Here is a 19314-nt window from a genome sequence, read left to right on the forward strand (position 1 = left end):
ATTCGATCCCACTTGATTGATATCTGTGGAATGTGTGGAGTCAGAAAGGATAAACCTTTGTTGTGTAATTTCTTCCTCCCCAATTCCAATTCTCATGTCGAAATTGGAAAACAACCTGACAAAAATGTGCAGGTACAAATATATATTTGTTTTAATTACTTTGGGAAAACTCTTTGTTGTGTTGCTAATTGAATCATTTTAAAGATAGAGTTAAACATGCAATAATTTCTTGCACGCGGGCGTGGAAGGCTGTAGATAAGGCAGAAACGACTTTGGCCCTTTAAGACAAATCTGAAGTCTTCAGCCAATCAGAGCAAAGAAGGGGGAGGGCAGGGACTGGGTGGGTAGCAACAGTTGCCCTGGTGAAGACGAGGCGCCATAGACACGGTAGCCCTGGCGACAAGAACCCAGCAACGAGAATCAACAACAACAACACCTGAATCCGCCATAAAAAAATTAAAGAAGATATTTTGACCTGTGGGGAATTCACACGTAAAACCGGAGGTGAATATTTTACTATATTAAAATATTTTTGGCGTCGTAATGCTTCAGCTGGGCTGTTCTGTTGCTTTTCCCCCTTGTCTCAGTAGCCATAACTGGCAACTGCCTCACATCGTTGTTAGCCTGCGAGCTAGTTGGCGTTTAGAAAAGGATTTGCCTCCGTTTCTTAATGTTGCCGTTTTCGTATAGCACAAAGTCGAGTGACACCGACTCTTTCCTGCCATGACGACGCAGCCACAGATGCATAGACAAGCAGGCCGTTGTTATGGCGATGTCAAAAGCAAAGGTACAAAATGGCGGTTGTTGTAGAGACCAGTTAGCCTGCTGCTCAAGTTACATTGCTCCACTGCTAGCGTCAGTTCTGTCACGACAAACCTGTTCTTATTACTACTTCTTGGAGCTAATTTATCTGACTTTTAAATAAACATGGCCTTTTGGTAGAGAAGTTGTGCTGAGGGTGTGTTAGCACATGGCGTTTCCCGAACCGAGCGAGGCGCAACAGACGAAGTGTTTAACCTTTAGAATTAAAAATAGAGCATTACTCGAGAAAAGCTACGACTAGTTTGTTTTAAGAGTGTACAAAAAAATAGAAAATAGAACAAGAGAAGACAAAAATAAGTGAAAGTAGAGACGGCTGTGGCAGGTGGAGGACATTAAACGTGGAAGGGGCGTGGCGAAGACGCTCTTCAGTCAGATGAACCTTTGAAGGGTGAAACAATATCCTGCAACTTATGTAATTGCTGGTTTTGACTGAGAAATTGATAAATAAAATAAAAAATAGCCTCATGTAAAGACTAATAAATAAGAAGCCTTATTCAAGTCTCAGCCTCTGAAGGAAACAAGTGTCAGGTCAGAAGAATGTTTATTATTACAAACACACAAAAAAACAAATAAAAGACTTAAGAATTAAAAATAAAAAGAATTCTGTTAAATGAATAAAAACGTATTTTAGTCCTTTTGCTTAACATAAATCGTTTGCAGTAATTCTTTTAAAGTAGATTGAAGAAAAACAGAGGAACCTTGCAGGCATTTCCTAAAGCAAAATGTTAAGTCATCTGCAGTTTGGCTCTTTGCAGAAGTGATTGTTTTTTGATTTTTGTTTTTTTGTAATTTAGTTGACTAACAGCAAACATGGTTAAAATAAGTTTCAGACGAAACGGCTGTTTAGATTGGATCTCTTAAGAATAAATGAATGTTGTGTGTTTTTTTTCCTCTTGTTTTTTTTTTATATTTTTGAATCGGATTGATTTAAGAAATTAAAATTAAAATAGGAAGGTTATGTTCAGATTACATGCTTTTATAAATATGTCTTTAACATCTCACTCCAATCATCTTTTGATCCATTTTAAAAGTGTTCCCAGTGGTCTTTTAATTATGATTATGCCATATTTAGTAAAAAATGACAAAACCTGTCGTTTTCTTATGGTTTCTGCAGAGCGGCAGGAGTTTATAAGAAATTCGCCTCTGAGACAACCTTAACTTTTAGTAAAATTAGATTTGCAAAACCCAAAAATCGGCTCATTTTAAGTTTTCCTTTTTCACAATTATATTTTGAAATCTTAACAAAAAGTTATTTTATCTTCTCATTTAAGCTGTTTTTTTTCATAAATACTTATAATCAAGACCTTCCTCATTTCTATAACTGCTTCCTCTACGTTGGCCTATTATTTCAGAGAAAGTAATGAAATTGTGTATACATGCAGCAAGATGGATGACAAGGTTAAAGCCATGTGTTGTATGGATTGCATAGGAATGATCACGTGTGTTTGCTGATCAGATTGCAGTAATGATACACTAACAGACGCTTCCTCTTGGCCCTTCCAACATTTTCTTATCAGTGGCACCGCAAACATCTCATCACCACCAGTGCTTTTGGACAAATGAACTGCTTCTCACTTTAAACATTTTTTTGCTGCTTTACCCTCACATTTTGTTTTGCACTTTCTCTTTTTTAGGTATTTTTATGAGGTAGCCGCTCATACTTTCTTAGTTATGGCTTGTCTTTTTTAAGCAGGATTCCTAATTTTTTTAATTGATTTGGTGGTTGTATCTTCAATGTTGGTCTGTTATAGGGTAGTTTAGAAACATTGTATTAACTTAAGATGAATGGCTTTTTACAATTAATACATTTAACATGTTTTTATTTAGGAAAACAGTAACTGTAGAAACTGTTTTTCCTTTTTTCTAGGGTGAATCCCAGTTCTTGTAATGGCCACCTCCGGCTATGTAAGTGAGATCCAGCCAGCAGCTCCAACCCAGGGAGCTGCTGTTACCATCACAGCGGGTCAACCTGACACCACCTCCACCCCCACTCCCCAGTTTTTGGCAGAGATTCAAACAACCGTGGCCACTCCCACTATTGTCACGCCTGCTGACCAAGCCGCTGCCGCAGAGCAATCCACCGTTGTGACGACTCAAAAGGCGGCAAATGGAAGTCAAAACCAATCTGCGGCACCAGCCCCAACGGCTCAGACGCAGTATGTGACTGCAGAGATCCAGGGCTCTCCCACCCAGTCTGGAAATGCTCAAAGCACTCCCCAGTTCATTGTTGTTACAGTCACAGGTAAACTGTATATATTATTACAGCTTTTGCAGTCACAAATGACATGCCATTGCAAATCTGTTGTTATATTTGAAGCCATCAGAACCAATTTGTTCTTAAAAATAAAATGATGTGTATTTTACCACAAACCAAGTGGACCACAGAATCCATTTCTGATATTTTTCTGTCACACCGATGTCACCGTGGGTTCTAATGGGTCAAAATGTATTTGTCTCTTTTAGGGCTGCACGATATGAGGAAAACTCGCGATTTGCGATGTTAGTGATTAATATTGCGATGACAATATAACTTGCGATACATAAACAAATAGCAAAACAAAACATCATTTCCATTTCACTGTAACAGTTTAATTTAAATAAGAGTCAGCATAACTTAAATCATACTCCGACTGACCCTCGTCTCCATCTGATCGGTCATCAACATGAAGGGGTCCATCCGATTGGTCAAATGCACAAAGAGATTTATTTGATTTGTTAATTGGCAAATAGCGTACATTTGTAAAGCACTTTTCTAGCTTCCTTTAAGGCCCAAGGTGCTTTACAATCACAGTCCCATTCACCCGTTCATAAAAGGACACTTTAAGGTGGGAATTGAGCCTGCAATCTTTGAATCAGAGGTCAACCGCCCTACCGCTGCACCAAAGTAGCCCCCTTGGCAGCCTAAATACTTCAAGCTGCCATAAGATGGTTTTAGCACATTTAAGGTAACCATTTATCGCAATTTTTGTCAACTTTTGCGATATGTCTATTGCACAGCTTGATGCTGGGATAATGATACATTTGTGATTAATTGTGCAGGCCTAGTCTCTTTTCTTCTTTTTAAATCTTAAAGATAAATACTTGAACGATTATAAAATGACTGTGTGGAACCTAGTTATTTATTCCCCAATTTGTTTTGTATTATTAGAAAAATCGATGAACAGAAGAACTGATAGGATCTCGACAAGTGCTAAAAACAAACTGCTTCTTACTCTGAATTTTTCAGAGGGTTCCCTCAACTCAAGTGACAGTGTGTCGGATTCCAGTCCCCCTCCTGCTGTGGTCCAGACGGGGGTTCCCACACAGGTCGTACAGCAGGTCCAAACTGCCCAGCAGGTAAAACACACATACAGCAGGGAAATCTCCTTTTACTTTCTTATAAAACTTTTTGTTCTGATAGTATTTCCATTCAACAGAGGTCAGTTGTGCAGGCCACATCCCAGATTCCCAAAACTGAGCCAGGCACTCAGCTCAGTGTCACCAGCCTACAGCCTGTGCACATCACTCAAGAAGTAAGTGGGGCTCAGCGCCACGGAGGTGCCATGAATCCATCGCATAGTTCCACATCAAACCATGTTTAATCACGCTGACCTGTTTTTCTGTGTTTCATTTTGGGTCCATTTGTTTAGCCAGCTTGTCTTTATGTTCTAACTTTCCACATTTCAGCTTCTTCTTTGCATCAAGACGGCACAAATAGAGAGTTATAGAAAAGAAGAAGAGCGGCAGCTTTTTCGAGTGACAGAAGAGCCATACAGTTTAGGCAGGACCGAGTCCCCTTTCCTTTTTCAAGTAGGTTAGGGACACAAGGGAGCCTGCCAGGGTGAAATAAAGGGAAAGAGAGAATTGTGTAGCATATGTGTGTTTTCAGCTTTCATTGCACAAATTCTTTACAAGAATGGTCAGACTGAAACATTTGATATGACGTGATGAGTTATGCAGTGCTCTGAGTGTTGATTTTTGTGTGTTTAGGTCCAACAGCAGCTCGCATCGGTGCCGGTGCAGCATGTATACGCCAATCAAGTGCAGTATGTCGAAGGAGGAGACGCCAACTACACAGCCAGCACAATGTTAGAATAAAACTGATGAATTTGCTACAAATATAGTTGTTTTGGTTTACTGATGCAGTTCAGCTGAATGCTTGTTTTTAAAAACCGTGTTTGTTGTCGTTTTTCTTCAGTCGTTCCAGCAACTTTCCTTACACTGAAACCCCACTGTACACGCAGACCACAGCTGCCCAGTATTACGAAGGTCAGCCGACTTCAGGCTCGCAGGCCTCCACCCCTGGCACTTCTCTAACTGTCTCTGTAACAGCTGGCACCACCGGGGGGGTGTCCATGTTTGTGGCACAGCCCACCAGTGCAGCAGCAGGAGGGGCCACTGTAGTGACAGCAGGGGGTCCCGCCAACGGAGCGGAGGATGGAACCGGCACGAACGGTAGCGCAGCAGGCAGCTACGTCATCCAAGGGGGTTACATGCTGGGCAGCAGCAGTGGCGCCGGGGCAGCTGGCAACAGCCAGAGCTTCTCGCACACTGCCCGCGCCTCCCCAGCCACTGTGAGTATTACAGAAGGCGAGGAGACTAGCGTGCCGTCGGCAGACAAGAAGGTATGCAGAGGTGCCAAGCGCAGGAATTTCGTCTCCTTCCGTTCTCATTCACTCAACCCTTTGGTGGCGCACACTGATGATGTCATTGTTATGTTTTGGCAAGTTAAAAAAAAAAAAGGACCTGAGACGTGTACATAATAATATAATATGACAAAACTAAGACGTAAACGAAATTATATTTCTAAAAACAAAACCATGACCTCATCATTTCCATGTCATTGCGGTGCATGTGATGAAGGGCATTTATAATCTGCTTGAAATGCTCTAACACTATAACGTTCATCCCAAATTCATCCTATTAAATCCCATATCAGAATGATAAACTAAAATGTGTTTGGCAGACATCCCATCAATTTTCCAGTTCATATGTTCATTGCATACCAAAACTGTATGCCACGGCACGCAAACAGGTGTTTTTGTCCTCATTCCTCAGTGGTTAACAAGACTGTAACATGGATGGATTGTGACGTTTCAGTTTCAGAAAAATGCATGTATTGTTATTTAATTTCAAATATGTTTATGACTTTGCATGTGTGTGTGTTTTTTCTTTTTACATGTTAAGGTTTTCAGTTGATGGCATTCTGTTGTTTTTCTAATCACATCAGCTTTTTTCTCTCTTTCACTTGGCTGCGTGTCAGGTACAGTGGTTGCTGGACAACTATGAGACAGCTGAAGGAGTTAGTCTGCCGCGCTCCACCCTTTACTGCCACTACCTGCTGCACTGTCAGGAGCAGAAACTCGAGCCCGTTAATGCTGCTTCTTTCGGAAAGCTTATTCGATCTGTGTTCATGGGGCTGCGCACACGGCGCCTGGGAACTCGGTAAGATTGCCTAAAATTGAAAATGTGGGTCACTTATAGTAAGTCTAACCTCCTCCTTTTCACCCATTAATTAAAATTCCCTAAAACAAAACAAGTTTTCTTTATGCCTTTACGAGAAAAACATTGGTCCTCTTTTCTAAATCATTTATTAAAAAATAATTATTAGAGGGAATTTTTCAACAAATGTGCTCAATGTCAAAACAAAATGGGTAAAGATGAAGGCGGATGAGTCAAAAGTGGGTGGAGTCCGCAAACCAAATATTTTGAAGACCCACTATAATGAAAATGTAGGGTTTTGGGTGTTTTTAACATGTTCTATTAGCATTTTTCTCACAATGGAAGACATAATTTAAGATAAAAACTGCATTTCTGAGTATTTCTTTATTCAAATCGTGACAAATCAGGAGGAGATGAAAAAATGTCTCTGGAAAAAGCTTGTAGCTGTGGCGTAAAAGCTTCAGTGTGCCGAGCAGAAGCTCCCTGCTCTGCCCCATTGTAATGCATCCACTTGCAGACAATTAGATACATTAACGTCTTCATTTTCCTCATCTGAGCTCGGACGTGGCTCAAAACTGTACAGCTGGATTGCTCCAATATTACTCGCCATTTTTGTGGCGTCCGTAATGTTAGCTTAGGGTTGTGCTGGGCTGTAAGCCAGTGAGGGATAGTATAAACAAAGGGATGATGGGATATTAGCGTAAGGTTACTTCCGCGCTAACAGAGTAGGACTATAAATAACTTTGGATTAAGAATACTTTGAGTTTTAATTAAGGAAGATACACAGAAAAAGCTTTTTTTTTATTTCAACACATAAATAAACATGTTAGGAACATGTGTTTATAACTGAATCTCCTTTCCCTCAGTGATGTTTTATTAAAAAACACTGTTTTATTCTGGTAGAGGTAATTCTAAATACCACTATTATGGACTGAGAATTAAGGCGGGCTCCTCTCTACTCCGTTTGATGGAAGATCAACAACATTTGGCCATGAGACAACAACCCTTTTCACAGAAACAAAGGTATGTACAGAGTCCATGCACACACACACAAGCACTACCCATCAGAATCTGTCTTTTTCAGTGATTTCTCTGATTCTTTTTTCTATCCATTTTTTGTGTACTAGTGTTATACATAAACCCTTTTCTGCACAATTCCATAATCTTTTACCGGAATCGAGTGTTTAATTTCTCCTCAGGTTGAAGCCCGTGCATAAAGTTGAAGGAATGACCAATGGCACAGCGGCAGGAGCAGGCCAGCAGCAGCAACAGCAGCAGGGCTCGGGCCATGTTGACATCAGCACACAGGTCCAGCAGTACCAACAATTCTTAGGTGATTACATTAAGTTGTAAATAAATGTCGGTAACAAATGTGTGCAACTGAATGAACCAAGTCACCTTACCAGATGAATGTATCTTGTGTTTGCTGTGTCCAGATGCATCCAGAGCTCTTCCAGAGTTTCCAGATATTGATCTCCAAGGCAAGTCGCTGCCAGAGGGAATTGAACTGGAGCACATAAAGAGCTTTCAGTTGCTGTACAGAGAACACTGTGAGGTAATGCTCTGATCCAATGCTAAATATTTATGATCACTCTTCCTAAATTAAACTAGACACCATATAAAACAGATTTTGTCATCTTCTGGGAGACTGGCATTGAACCTCCTTAATACTGCTGGCTCCAAACACAACAAACCAAGATCTATAACAGAAAAATAACTCGGAATGGCTCAGGTAGCTGAAATCACTTGTTTAATTTTGTCCTGCAGTAGCCCTGAAAGTATCAACTGACTTATTCTGTCATATCATCATTCCTCCCCATTATTGTTTGAGGTGAAGACAAAAAATATCAGAATGGATGGCTCAAAATGGTTTGTAGTGGTTAACTCTATACAACACTAATATTAGTTTGGTCAGTTTAAGGCACATTGCTTCAGGAGGGGTTTCTAAATGTTAATAGTATCTGAACATTTGGATGCCACTCTTTTTTTTATTTATGTATGGTACATCTTTCTTTGTTTATTTGAAAAAAAAAAAAATATATATATATATATATATGTATGTATATGTTATTTCCTTGGATTTGGTAGACAAGGCCACTTTGCTTGTGTTTTATTAAAATATTAAGAACCTCTATAGCTGAAAAGGAGTCAGTAAAAGTATCTTGATGATCTTTTGTTATAGGCAGAAAGGTACCCTTAAGAAAACAAGCCTAAATAATAAACCACATTTTGTTCTTGGTTTTTCTGTTTCTCTTTCTCCCGTTTGTTTTTTTCCGACATTCATTCTTTTGTCTCTGTGTTATTTCAGGCCATTCTGGATGTCATGATCAACCTGCAGTTCACATTGGTGGAGACTCTGTGGAAGACCTTCTGGAGGTTTAGCCAAAGTCAGGCTGGAGATGCCACAATTGCTGTGTGAGTTCTAGTGTTTGTGCAGGCTGCCAAAGATTCAGCAAGTATTTCAGCTAAAATATATATATTTAGAGAGAGAGAGAGAGAGAGAAAGTTGTTGATGCACTTTCATACATGCCTGCTGTTTGTGTCGACAGCCATGACGAGTCAGAGAAGCGTCTCCCCAAATCCTGCCTGGTGTTGCTGTGCAAGTATGAGCCGGTGCTACGATGGAGCTGTGACTGTGACAACAGCCTTTATCAGAGCCTGGTGGAGATTCTCATCCCCGATGTCCTCCGACCCATCCCCAGTGCGTCTCAGTCACAGCTATGACACCGTCAGGCTTAACTAAATCCTTACTGTTTTTAGTGGATAGCAAAGACAGTTTTACCCAAAATGTGTACATATTGAGGCGTCGAACAAAGTGGAAGAAGTGTTAGAAAACATCAGTCTTTTAGGCGAGTCAGCGTTTCCTTATGGGGATTTTTTTCTTCATTTGGACAAAAGTGCTTTGTCTGCAGAAAAACGATAGCACAGTCTGCTGTGCTGTCCTGAGATGTATCCAGATTTCTTCCTGTTTCACGGGCAAGTTTTAGCCAAACTTTAGGCTTAATTACTTTATGATGTCTGCTACTTTCTCTGATGACTTTTGTGTCACTTCCATCCTAGTGCAACCAAATAAAATGTTTTTCCCTGAAGGGAGCAGCCCCAAGGAAAAACCAAGGAGCATCATTTAGGCTGACTGAAAATAGCTACAATGCTTTTAGTCAAGAGACGTGTTTTTGTTTAGTTTTAGCAGCTCTTTAATCAAATGTTATCTTTGAGTTTAAATCCATTCACCTTTTTGCTGTCCCAAGGTGCCTTAACTCAAGCCATCCGTAACTTTGCCAAGAGCCTGGAGAGCTGGCTGACAAACGCCATGATGAACATCCCAGAGGAGATGGTTCGCATCAAGGTACAGCCACTTCCACCTCCTCGCAGGAAGTTAGGGATCAGGCTTTTTGAGAAAGGTGTCTAGCTGTCTCTGCAGCCTGGAGGATTTAACAAGGAGATACAGAAATACAAATTCTCTCTCAAAAATCCAAATAAAAAGATTTTTTTTAGATCAGGCTAATTTCATGGAAGCTAACTTTCTATTTAGATTAGGTAAACATTTGATCTTTATTCAAAATTCTTAAAATAATTGTCCTATTTTATAACTGTTTAGCTTGTTGTCATGTCTTTTTCCACAGGTAACATCCGCTAATGCATTTGCCCAGACTCTGCGTCGGTACACCAGTCTCAACCACCTTGCTCAGGCCGCCCGCGCTGTGCTGCAGAACACAGCTCAGATCAACCAAATGCTATCTGATCTGAACCGGGTCGACTTTGCAAACGTCCAGGTTGGTTTGTTCGTGGATTTTTTTTTTTTATTCCTGTGGTTTGAGAGGATCCTGTGTGATAAGATCACAGTTTTCAGAGTCAGCAGCAGAGTCCTTCATGGGTTAAAGTGTTCTGCACATGCAGCGTTTTTCGTGTAGCTTGTGGTTTCTCAGATGTATCATAACTTACCTATTTCTCAGTCACTTCTTTAACTTTTCTTACCAGGAAACCCATCCTGTATTTCTTTGAAACTGTTTACCTCTTTGCAGAGACACCAAATCTCAAAGTGTTCAGCTAATATTCTTACTGTATCCTGATGTCTGACTTCAATTTTCTTTCCAAAAAGGACTAATTCACGCCTTTTTCCTCTTTAATTTCATCTACTGTTCAAAAGTGATCATTTTCTTGTCGTCCTTCTGCAGGAGCAGGCTTCATGGGTTTGCCGGTGTGAAGACCGCGTTGTTCAGCGTCTGGAGCAGGACTTCAAGCTGACCCTCCAGCAGCAGAACTCCTTAGAGCAGTGGGCTGTGTGGCTTGACAGTGTGGTCTCCCAAGTCCTGAAACCCTACCAGCACAGCCCTGCCTTCCCCAAAGCTGCAAAACTATTTCTCCTCAAGTGGTCTTTTTACAGGTGTGACAGAGAAATCATTACAAAACAGAAGGAAAAAAGATTTAGTAGTATTTTCTTCTTTTTTTTGTTAATGTGGGTCAATGGAAGCAGGTTTGTTGATGGCAAACTGGGCAAAAACTGGGATCGAGCAACCAAATGTCTGTTTTAACAAAATAATTCTGTGCTTTACCATCTTCAAAAATGTTCAAATACTAAATCGGTATGTTTCAATTTGTAATAAACACTGTAATTCAAATGCTTGACGACACTTTAAAAATATTGGTAGAAACCAGACTTTTTTATGTGTTTTCTTCCACCTTTATCTTTTATGAATGAGTCTTTTTTGGAGGTTTGGCATCACCTGGCAGTTTAGTGAACTCTTGTCTCAAATACTAAACAGGCCAAGTGTGCCTGGCATAATTCAAAACAGAGGTGGGTTACTGCAACAGTTCATAAATAATTGAACTATTGACTAAAATAGCCTCAAGTGACTATGTCATTTTTAGTTAAGTGTTTTTCCTGGAGGATTTTCTCTCCGTCTCAGTCTTATGTTTGCATCTGTGGTGGGGGAAGCACGGATGGAAAACAAAGAATGTACGTTTTGGAAATGAAATATAGGACATGTTGCACTATTTTAATGTTGTTGTTGTTTTTTTCACGTGTTCTGCAGTTCCATGGTGATCAGAGATTTAACCTTGCGGAGCGCAGCCAGCTTCGGATCCTTCCACCTGATCCGTTTGCTGTACGATGAGTACATGTACTACCTTATAGAGCACAGAGTGGCTCAAGCGAAGGGAGAAACCCCCATTGCCGTCATGGGAGAGGTATTTAATACAAAAATCCAGAATTTAGAAAAACAACAGAAGCCAAATGCACTCACCAACTTGCCCCGATTTTTACCAACAGTTTGCCAGTTTGGGTCGGGGTCTGAACCAGCTGGATCCTGACAAAGGTTTGCCGCTTTTCTCCCTCATCAATCCCATCTACAGTAATGCTCCAAGCAAAACTCCCTCTGTAACACTTTCCAATTGCAGAGGAGGAAGAGGACGAGGAAGAGGAGAGTGAGGAGGAGGGTCAGGAGCTGTCCCTTCCATCTGACGGGGCTGGGCTGGGGGAGGAGTCACTGGAGCCACCCGCCAAACTGGCCAGAACTGATCAGGGGGTCCTCTTCACGACGGGGTCAGCCGAAAACTAACCAGAGCTGAGCTGAAGATCCCATACAGATGTACAAAGAAACACTAATTTATACGTTGGTTATATACTAGATCTCATCCGTGTCTGTAAACACGTGTTGCATATTGTTTTGGTTGTGTAATTTGTTCGCTCCAACCATATTTGTTTGCTGCTGCCTGGGGGAAGAGACCATTGGTTCTTTTTGGAGGTAACGTTTGGCTAAAGGCTGCACAACCAGAGGATGTCGCTGCAAAGAGTCAAACGGAACCAAATCAGACACATTCTCTGGCTCTCCTTGAATTCCAGCCTGTAGTAACTCAGAGAGACGTTTGCTGCCCCCAAGAACCCCACAAACCCGTCACTGCCATTTCAGAGTGGTCCTTTTTTAATTGTGCAAACTCTGTGTAAACGATGACTTCTCTGGAGAGAGAGAGTACTAGTAGGCTTTAAGTGGAGGTTTCTTTTATTTATTCGTCATGGATTTGTTTGGTGTCGAGTGAAAACTAAAGGAGCGATTTGTAAAAGACGCCCCGTTGTTTGGTATTTTGAGTGACTCCTTGTGTGAGCACTGTGCCCACCTGCCTACACTGTAGTACTCCTGTTGAACACACTTTTCCATGCTTGTCTGAATGTTGTATGACTGTGGGCTTTTGCCACATGTAACTGTAGATATTTTCCTATATCTTAACCATTGGGGTTTGGGAAGTCTTTGACTGTATTTGTCTGTAAAGGAAAACGAAACAAAAAAAAAAAGTCTCATGCTCTTGGAGTGCCTGTCGCAGCTGCTAAACACAACTGTAAAGAGAAAGCTATAGCTGTTGAACAGGGACTCGTTAGTTGCTGCAAAAATCCTCACCGTTTTTACGGAAATGTGGTCTCGCAAAGGGGAGGGGTGGTACCGTGTGTCATGTATGTTCAAAGTGCTGTCCTAGTGCATTCTTCTGTGGCCTCGTTTTCCTTTTGAGATCTTGTGTTCTTGCCTTATTTTAAGATACATTCCCCATATTTTTGCCAAACCTCTTTTTGTTTCACACCTGATTCCCTTTGTTTTTGTTTTAAGGAGGACTGTGCCTGAGTTCGTGTATTTATTCTTAACTTTGGTTTTTATTTGTCACTAAGTGAGCCTCTCGTGCAGTGTACGGTGCTGTGTTGTCACACATTGTGGGAAATCCTCCATGTGCTTTACTGGTTTGTGACTGTATGTTCAGGTTTCCAAAGCAACGATTCTGATCACAAACAGATGTAGACCCCTGCCTCTTTGCACACGCTGACTTTTTGTCTCTAAAAGCCACAGTAATCACAATTTTCTTTCCGTTTGCTTTGAAGCTTTACAGCTTAATGTTGAGATGGAGGTGTCAGATTACGTGCAGACGCTGCATGCAGCGCAGATCAAAGAATCTGGTGAGATCTGACGGATGCAGTCCTCCTCCAACACTCCTCCTTTGTGCATCGTTGTCCTTTATGTTTTTTTTGGTTTCACTCATCAATTTTTTTTTGTCAAAACTTGTCAATATATTTTCTTTCATTCTCTGGGTTTTTTGTTTTTTTGGAGCAACGGCATGTTTTCAACGAATATCAACAAGCTTCAGACCAGCACGCCATCCTTTCTACTGAGCCTCGTGCTACAGTCACTCAGTCCTTCGGTGATCAACAGAATGGTTTACCCAGTAAAAATGTTTAGTCATTTTTATAGTGCATTGTTACTCTGTACACAACACACTGAGAAAAAAAAAAAAACAAGATGTTCAGTGGCAGTGTTTTATGAATTTGGTCTGCTATAAGTATGACTGTGCCTTTGGAGGTGGTAGAATGAAATTCAGATGTTTTTAATTTTAAAGATACAAATTAAAGAACATGTAAACAAAAAAAACCACACACAACTTGTTTCTGTTTTTTTCTTCTCTTTTTTTTTTTTTTTAGAGGAAGTAGTGAGTCTGTAGCTGAATACCAGTAACCTGTTTGTAGTTAATCCTCAAACCTAACTGTCTTAAATGTAAGAAAAGTTTCACTGCAGTGAAATCATAAAAACAGTCCAAGAACATAGAATGTTGCTCTTTTGATAGGAGGGTTTGGATAATGTGTGATTTATATTACAAAAAAGTGATGACAAACTGAAACAGACTTTCTATTTTTAATTCAAAAAACCTTTACAAAGACTTATTGAATGATTACTTAATTGATCAAGTGATCAATCCAAGATCCAATTCTAGACTCATCTTCTTGTATCTTAAAAAAGCTTTTGGATCAATTTATGATCACGTATAGGCCTCTTTTTAAAAAAACTTTAGTAATAGAGTCACAACTGCAGATTTTTTAAAATCTCAACACTCTACTCTATAGTTTGTTTAAAAGTGTAATGACTTGTAAAGTGATGCATTGTTTACCAGCACTGCCTGAGTCATACTCGTGCTGTTTCAACCTCTGCAGCTGAGAACACATGACTTCTGTACCAAAGGAAACACTTTTGGCTTCATGTAAGACTAAACGAGAGCTTGCTTTCGCTTCAAAAGGAAAATTTCAAAATTTGCTCTTTGAAGACCTGAGTTTGTTACATAAAGTTGCATCAATTACAAGATTGAACAAAAAATGGAATCTGTTCTGTTCGGATCCCTTAATCAGCTGAATATCTGAATGAACAATGCATTGGAAGTCAAAACTTTAGAATCGTTTCAATTTTTTGAAGAAGAAAGAAACTTTTTTTTCGTCCTTCAATCACCAGTTTGATTAAGCAGAGTACAGTGACCCCTAGCGGTGCCTAAGAGTATTACAATCAGCCATCGACAGCAAAAATGCGTCTTTCAAAGCCATGATTCACAAAATATTCTGACTTCATTGTATTGATTACCATCTGGGATGGACAGGATATTAGTCTATGTTAAAAACAATCCCAATGTCCCTAAATTAGGAAATGATCGATATGAGGCTGTTCATACATGCATTTTCTATAAAATGAGCGTGCATGATGCAGAGATGAATAGATTGCAAACAGGAACAACCAGGGGAAAAGCGTGAGGCCTCGGGTCACACATGGAAGCACTGCAATGAACTTCCCGTTTGAGCCAGACAGGTGCTATTGTGTCTTTGCACCAGCCTCAACAACTGAAACTTTAACTCCATCAAAATTTCCGTGATGTTTCACAGAAACTCTGAGTTTTCTTTGGTCTTCATTTTCCTGCACAGAAAAAACAAACTAAAGATTAAGACACCCTTAGGTTTGTCTACAAACTAAGCTAAATCTGTACAGGTTAAACTATCGGATACCTTCTAAATTCAAGCTGTGTCCAATCCGTCTTCAAAATTTTCCATGAATAGAATCCAATTGCCTGCGATACTTTTTGCTGACCCTTTTTGACCCGACAGTACAACTGTGAGTGACTGTCTCTCCCATGTAAACAGATAATACATGTAATAATAAACTTTCAATATTTTTAAATGTATCCAATGAAGACTCATGATTTTACGTCACTTTTAAAGAGTTCTTTCGGTACTCTTGACTGTCTTTCAATGATCCTCTTCCTCGTTTTGGCTCTTTTATTTGCGTTCTCCATCAGACTCGTGATTTCTGCTGCTCGACTGTGGTCGACTTCATTATAAGAATCATTTCCTGCACCACATCTCTTCAATCTTCACCAGAAGCACCTTTACTTGTTCTCCATTTTTGCACTCCAGGTTGTCATGAGATCTGTTTTCACATTTGTTCACCAGCCACTGCAACCCTTTCTCGCTCTCTATCCGCTCCTCCACAGTCTGCCCTCCAAGCCAGTCTCCTCATGTTAACAGAAGGATTCCAAACATCCTCTCCAAACAGACTCATGTGCTCCTGAAAGTTGCGTTAAGTGCAATTGTCTATGAAGACTCTCATTCATCCATCATAGTAAAGGTTAAAGGTTAGTAAGGTTAAAGGTTGTCATCTGGAATCCAGATAACAACCTTTAAACCAAGTTCAATCACAAGGAGCACTGCATGAAGAGGGCACAAGCTATATTTCTAGTTTGTCCATCTCACTGGTGTCCAGGAGGATGTGGATGCAAAACCAGCCTGGAGAATCTACAACTGTGACTCCTCTGTCTGCAAAAAACACTGTGGTCTATTTCCCATTGTATTAACTCACATCTCACATCAAATGCATCTTTTCCTAGAATAATATTTCCCCACTGACCACCAGCTATGACCAACTTTATCTGATCGGGTGGGTTCTTGCCACCTGCAGGTATTGAAATAAAAAAAAGACCAAACATGTTGTTTCAACATTACACATAGTTACATTTAAATTACAAAACAGACGTTATATTTTGTATGTCGTATACTATTCGTAGTGGGTTTTTTTATCATGTCAGCAACCTCATATGAAAATGAAAGGTTTAAAATGAGGAAACCATGTATAACATTTTTCTGCACATTAATCTTGTTTTTCTATGTGAAAATATAATTGGAGTAAGACAAAGACAAAACTATGGAAATTCTTTTTTTGAAATGAAGACATTTGTAACATACCTTTAATCAAAGCTCTGAGTTTTTGCACTTTGCTGCCTCTTCTTGACGGATTTTCCACAAAACCTTGAAGTTTCTCAGTAGACAAAATTCTTTGAGCTTCACCTCCGCTAAGCAGGGATTGTTAAGGTCGTTTGCAACCATTCTTCCATTTTCCTGAACAGCTCCAAGACTTGGGTTCTGTCAGCACTATCACTGATATGAAGAAAACGTTTCACGTTTCCACATTGTTGAAGAATCTGCTGTAGTGTTGGCTTTCCATTGGTAAATGTTGAACGTTTTCTTCTCTGTATGGGAAAATACATAATGAACAGCACGATTGTGTGTTTGAGCGCATCTCCATTAAAGATGTCGAAGTGGTCTTTCAGAGATGATTCATGCCAAAAGGAACGACCAGAAGAAAGGCATGAGGACAAGTGTGGACACTGTTCTGAATTTCTATCTGGTTCAATTCTGGAGTGTCTTCTCATGGATTTGTCCACCAGCATCCAGGAGTATCACCCACAGTCCCTCGTCTGCCGTGGACCTCCTGCTGTCTCGCTGTACTCTGAACAGTTCTACTTCTGGTGTCCAAAACATTTTGACCAAGTTTGAAGTTTACTTCCCTATCTTCCTGTTCTTGCCCCTATTGAAACAACTCTTAATTCTGGACAGAAAACACCTTTCTCCACTAGAAAAACAGATACATTATTTCACAACAACAATATCTGCTAAATTGACTGACTAATAAATAATAAACAGTTTATGTTTTTAAAAAAAGAGTTTGAAAATCAGTGTACAGACAAGTAAAGATTTAAGGGAAAAAAAGGTCCGGAAGTTTGTAAACCACTAGATAGTCTAATGCAGGTTTATTTTAATTCGATAACAAAGAATGTAGACTGTGACAAAATTCCATATATAGAGCGAAGCCTACTCTGTGTCCTGTTCTTTAATCTGCTGTGGTGTAAATCACTTATTCTAAATCGGGTATTAAAGTTGTTCAGTAAGATATTACATTATCTGAAATGTGTCTACGTGTAAAGACAATCAAACAGTAATTTAGGAAGTAGCCAACAATAGATTTGATCTCAGAAACCCATGAGCAAAACAGATGTTCAGGTGTTACTAGAATAAAAAAAAAAATAATTGAATTTTGTTTGGATGCAAAAAACATGAAGTTTTCTACAGGAGATTTTTTTTAATATTCATTAATTCATTCCTTCATTCATTTTTTCTATTAAATTTAATTATTACAAACTCTCACAGACACAACTTTTTTCTTTCAAAATTTTATTGACAATTGAGGTATCAAACATAAAATAACGAGCAGTAACTATATACATAACATTACCTCGAATATCAATCACCATTGCCGAACTTAACATAAACATAAGAAATAAAGAAAAAAACGAATGAACATTACACACAGAAAATAAAATAAATATATAAAACAAAATAGAACATAGATCCATCCAAATAATTTAATACTGGTTACTCATTAAGTTTGTATTTCTGAACAAAACTAAGCAATTTCAAGCCATTCTTCTTTTTCATCCCACAGACACAACTACACAATAATGCAAGGCACAGCTCTCCACAGGAAAAAAACAAAACAAAAACACATGTATACATATAAAATATATAAATCTTTAAGCATTAAATACATTTCCAGGCCCTTACCAATCTGGACCCAAGATTAGTAATCATTCTATGGCAGACGCACAAATGTTATTTATAAAAGGATTTGGGTTTTGAATATCTCCTTGAATCTCCTGTGCCACAGTGATCATAGTGATCATTTTTAAAGCACAGAAAATTTGGGCCATTTTTTTCCATTTATTTATGAACAAGATATTTTCCCAAAATCAGGAGGATTTTTACTAATTTCGTCGTCTCTTTTGACAAATTACTGTTGTAAAACAAAAAACCTTCTTTTGTGAATTGTATGAGGTTAATTTTCTTGAAACTTTGGATCACTGGACATGAAAAAAAAAACAGGTGTTGGATTGTTTCTAAGGATGTATTACAGAAAATCACACGGATCAACCTCAAAGCCAAATGTACTTTTACTGGGTTTGAGAAGATTTCTTTTTCCAGACAAGAATACAGGGTGTGAATTCACATTTTTGTAAATTGAGTCAAAGCGTAGGAGAAAATGGAAATACTTTGCAGGGCTTTAGTCACCATGTTTTTGTCCTTCAGAAAAAAGACTGTCATCTATAAACTGGCCAAGGCGGAACTCATAATAAAAAAAAAATTGAAGGCCTTGATAGTTAGGATTGTTTAGAATTAGATATGGGAGTTGAGTATATGAAATGAAAATATTTGGTGATATTGGACATCCTTGCCTTATTCCTCATGTTACATCTATTATATTGGGTGTTATTTACAGTGATGTAACTGTAAATTTCAGTATAGAACATTTTTATAACTGAGCAACATTTTTTTTCCAAATACAAAATGCTCCAGAATTTGGAATAAAAAGTTTTGTTCTACAGAATCAAAGGCTTTAAAATGGTCTATAAAGAAAATGAGACTTGCTGTTTTCAGCACAGATTGATCCAGAATCGATCTAATATTATTATATATGTTTCTTTTTTATATAAAGGCAGATTGAAATTCATCTTTTACTTTGTCTAGAAGCCTTTTTATCCTGTTCACATACACCAGTGCCAATAGTTTATAATCATTACACAGCAGTGTGATGGGCCTCCTATTATCTAATTTTGTCAAGTTCTTATTTGGTTCAGGGAGTAAGTTTTCATAGATGGAGTTAGACAACCTTCCTGGATACAATCATTGAAAGCATTAATCATTAATCGTTTATTTGTTTTGTAGCACTAATACAATATGTTTGCTGCCATCATGGGACCCAATAGAACGTGGCAAACGCTGACGTCACATCTGTGTCATGATTTGATTGGCTGGGTTTCCCTATCTTCTTATTTTTTCTTAAACTTTATTTTTCAAAACAAATAGAACAAATATCTATGACAAGAACAATAGTCATAACAACAGGAATGCCAGGGGAGGGTACATGTGCTACAAAAGAAATATTACAGAAA

At 39.1% G+C, this 19314-nt stretch overlaps 1 protein-coding gene across 23 annotated transcripts; it reads left to right on the top strand.

The window, feature by feature from the left end:
* The first annotated feature begins 310 nt into the window (after positions 1-310).
* rfx1a (regulatory factor X, 1a (influences HLA class II expression)) lies at positions 311-13649 on the top strand. 23 transcript variants are annotated; one of them, XM_078951528.1, is made up of 21 exons: positions 368-504; positions 691-787; positions 2690-3064; positions 4049-4158; positions 4239-4334; positions 4489-4611; positions 4792-4889; positions 5000-5070; positions 5134-5375; positions 6065-6246; positions 7147-7266; positions 7443-7576; positions 7680-7798; positions 8552-8658; positions 8793-8944; positions 9492-9589; positions 9867-10016; positions 10419-10627; positions 11277-11430; positions 11513-11558; positions 11641-13649. In XM_078951528.1, the coding sequence occupies exons 3-21, from the start codon at positions 2710-2712 to the stop codon at positions 11799-11801; spliced, it is 2727 nt and encodes a 908-aa protein (XP_078807654.1). In that variant the 5' UTR covers positions 368-504; positions 691-787; positions 2690-2709; the 3' UTR covers positions 11802-13649. The 23 variants fall into 23 exon arrangements, with proteins under 23 accessions (XP_023813372.1, XP_078807653.1, XP_078807655.1 ...); XM_078951531.1 differs by having other exon boundaries at positions 6071-6246; XM_023957604.2 differs by lacking the exon at positions 691-787 and having other exon boundaries at positions 311-504; positions 5134-5426.
* The last annotated feature ends 5665 nt before the right edge of the window (positions 13650-19314 follow it).

The sequence above is a fragment of the Oryzias latipes genome, chromosome 8 (assembly GCF_053564925.1).
Source record: "Oryzias latipes strain Hd-rR chromosome 8, Olatipes_Hd-rR_3.1".
In the NCBI taxonomy this organism is placed as follows: Eukaryota; Metazoa; Chordata; class Actinopteri; order Beloniformes; family Adrianichthyidae; genus Oryzias; species Oryzias latipes.

Bases quoted from the DNA above. Each gene is read 5' to 3' on its own strand.
- rfx1a (XM_078951523.1), top strand. From the start codon at position 2,710: ATGGCCACCTCCGGCTATGTAAGTGAGATCCAGCCAGCAGCTCCAACC. The intron at 4,612-4,791 runs GTAGGTTAGGGA...TTGTGTGTTTAG, and splicing joins AGTCCCCTTTCCTTTTTCAA to GTCCAACAGCAGCTCGCATC. The intron at 11,559-11,640 runs GTTTGCCGCTTT...TTCCAATTGCAG, and splicing joins CCAGCTGGATCCTGACAAAG to AGGAGGAAGAGGACGAGGAA.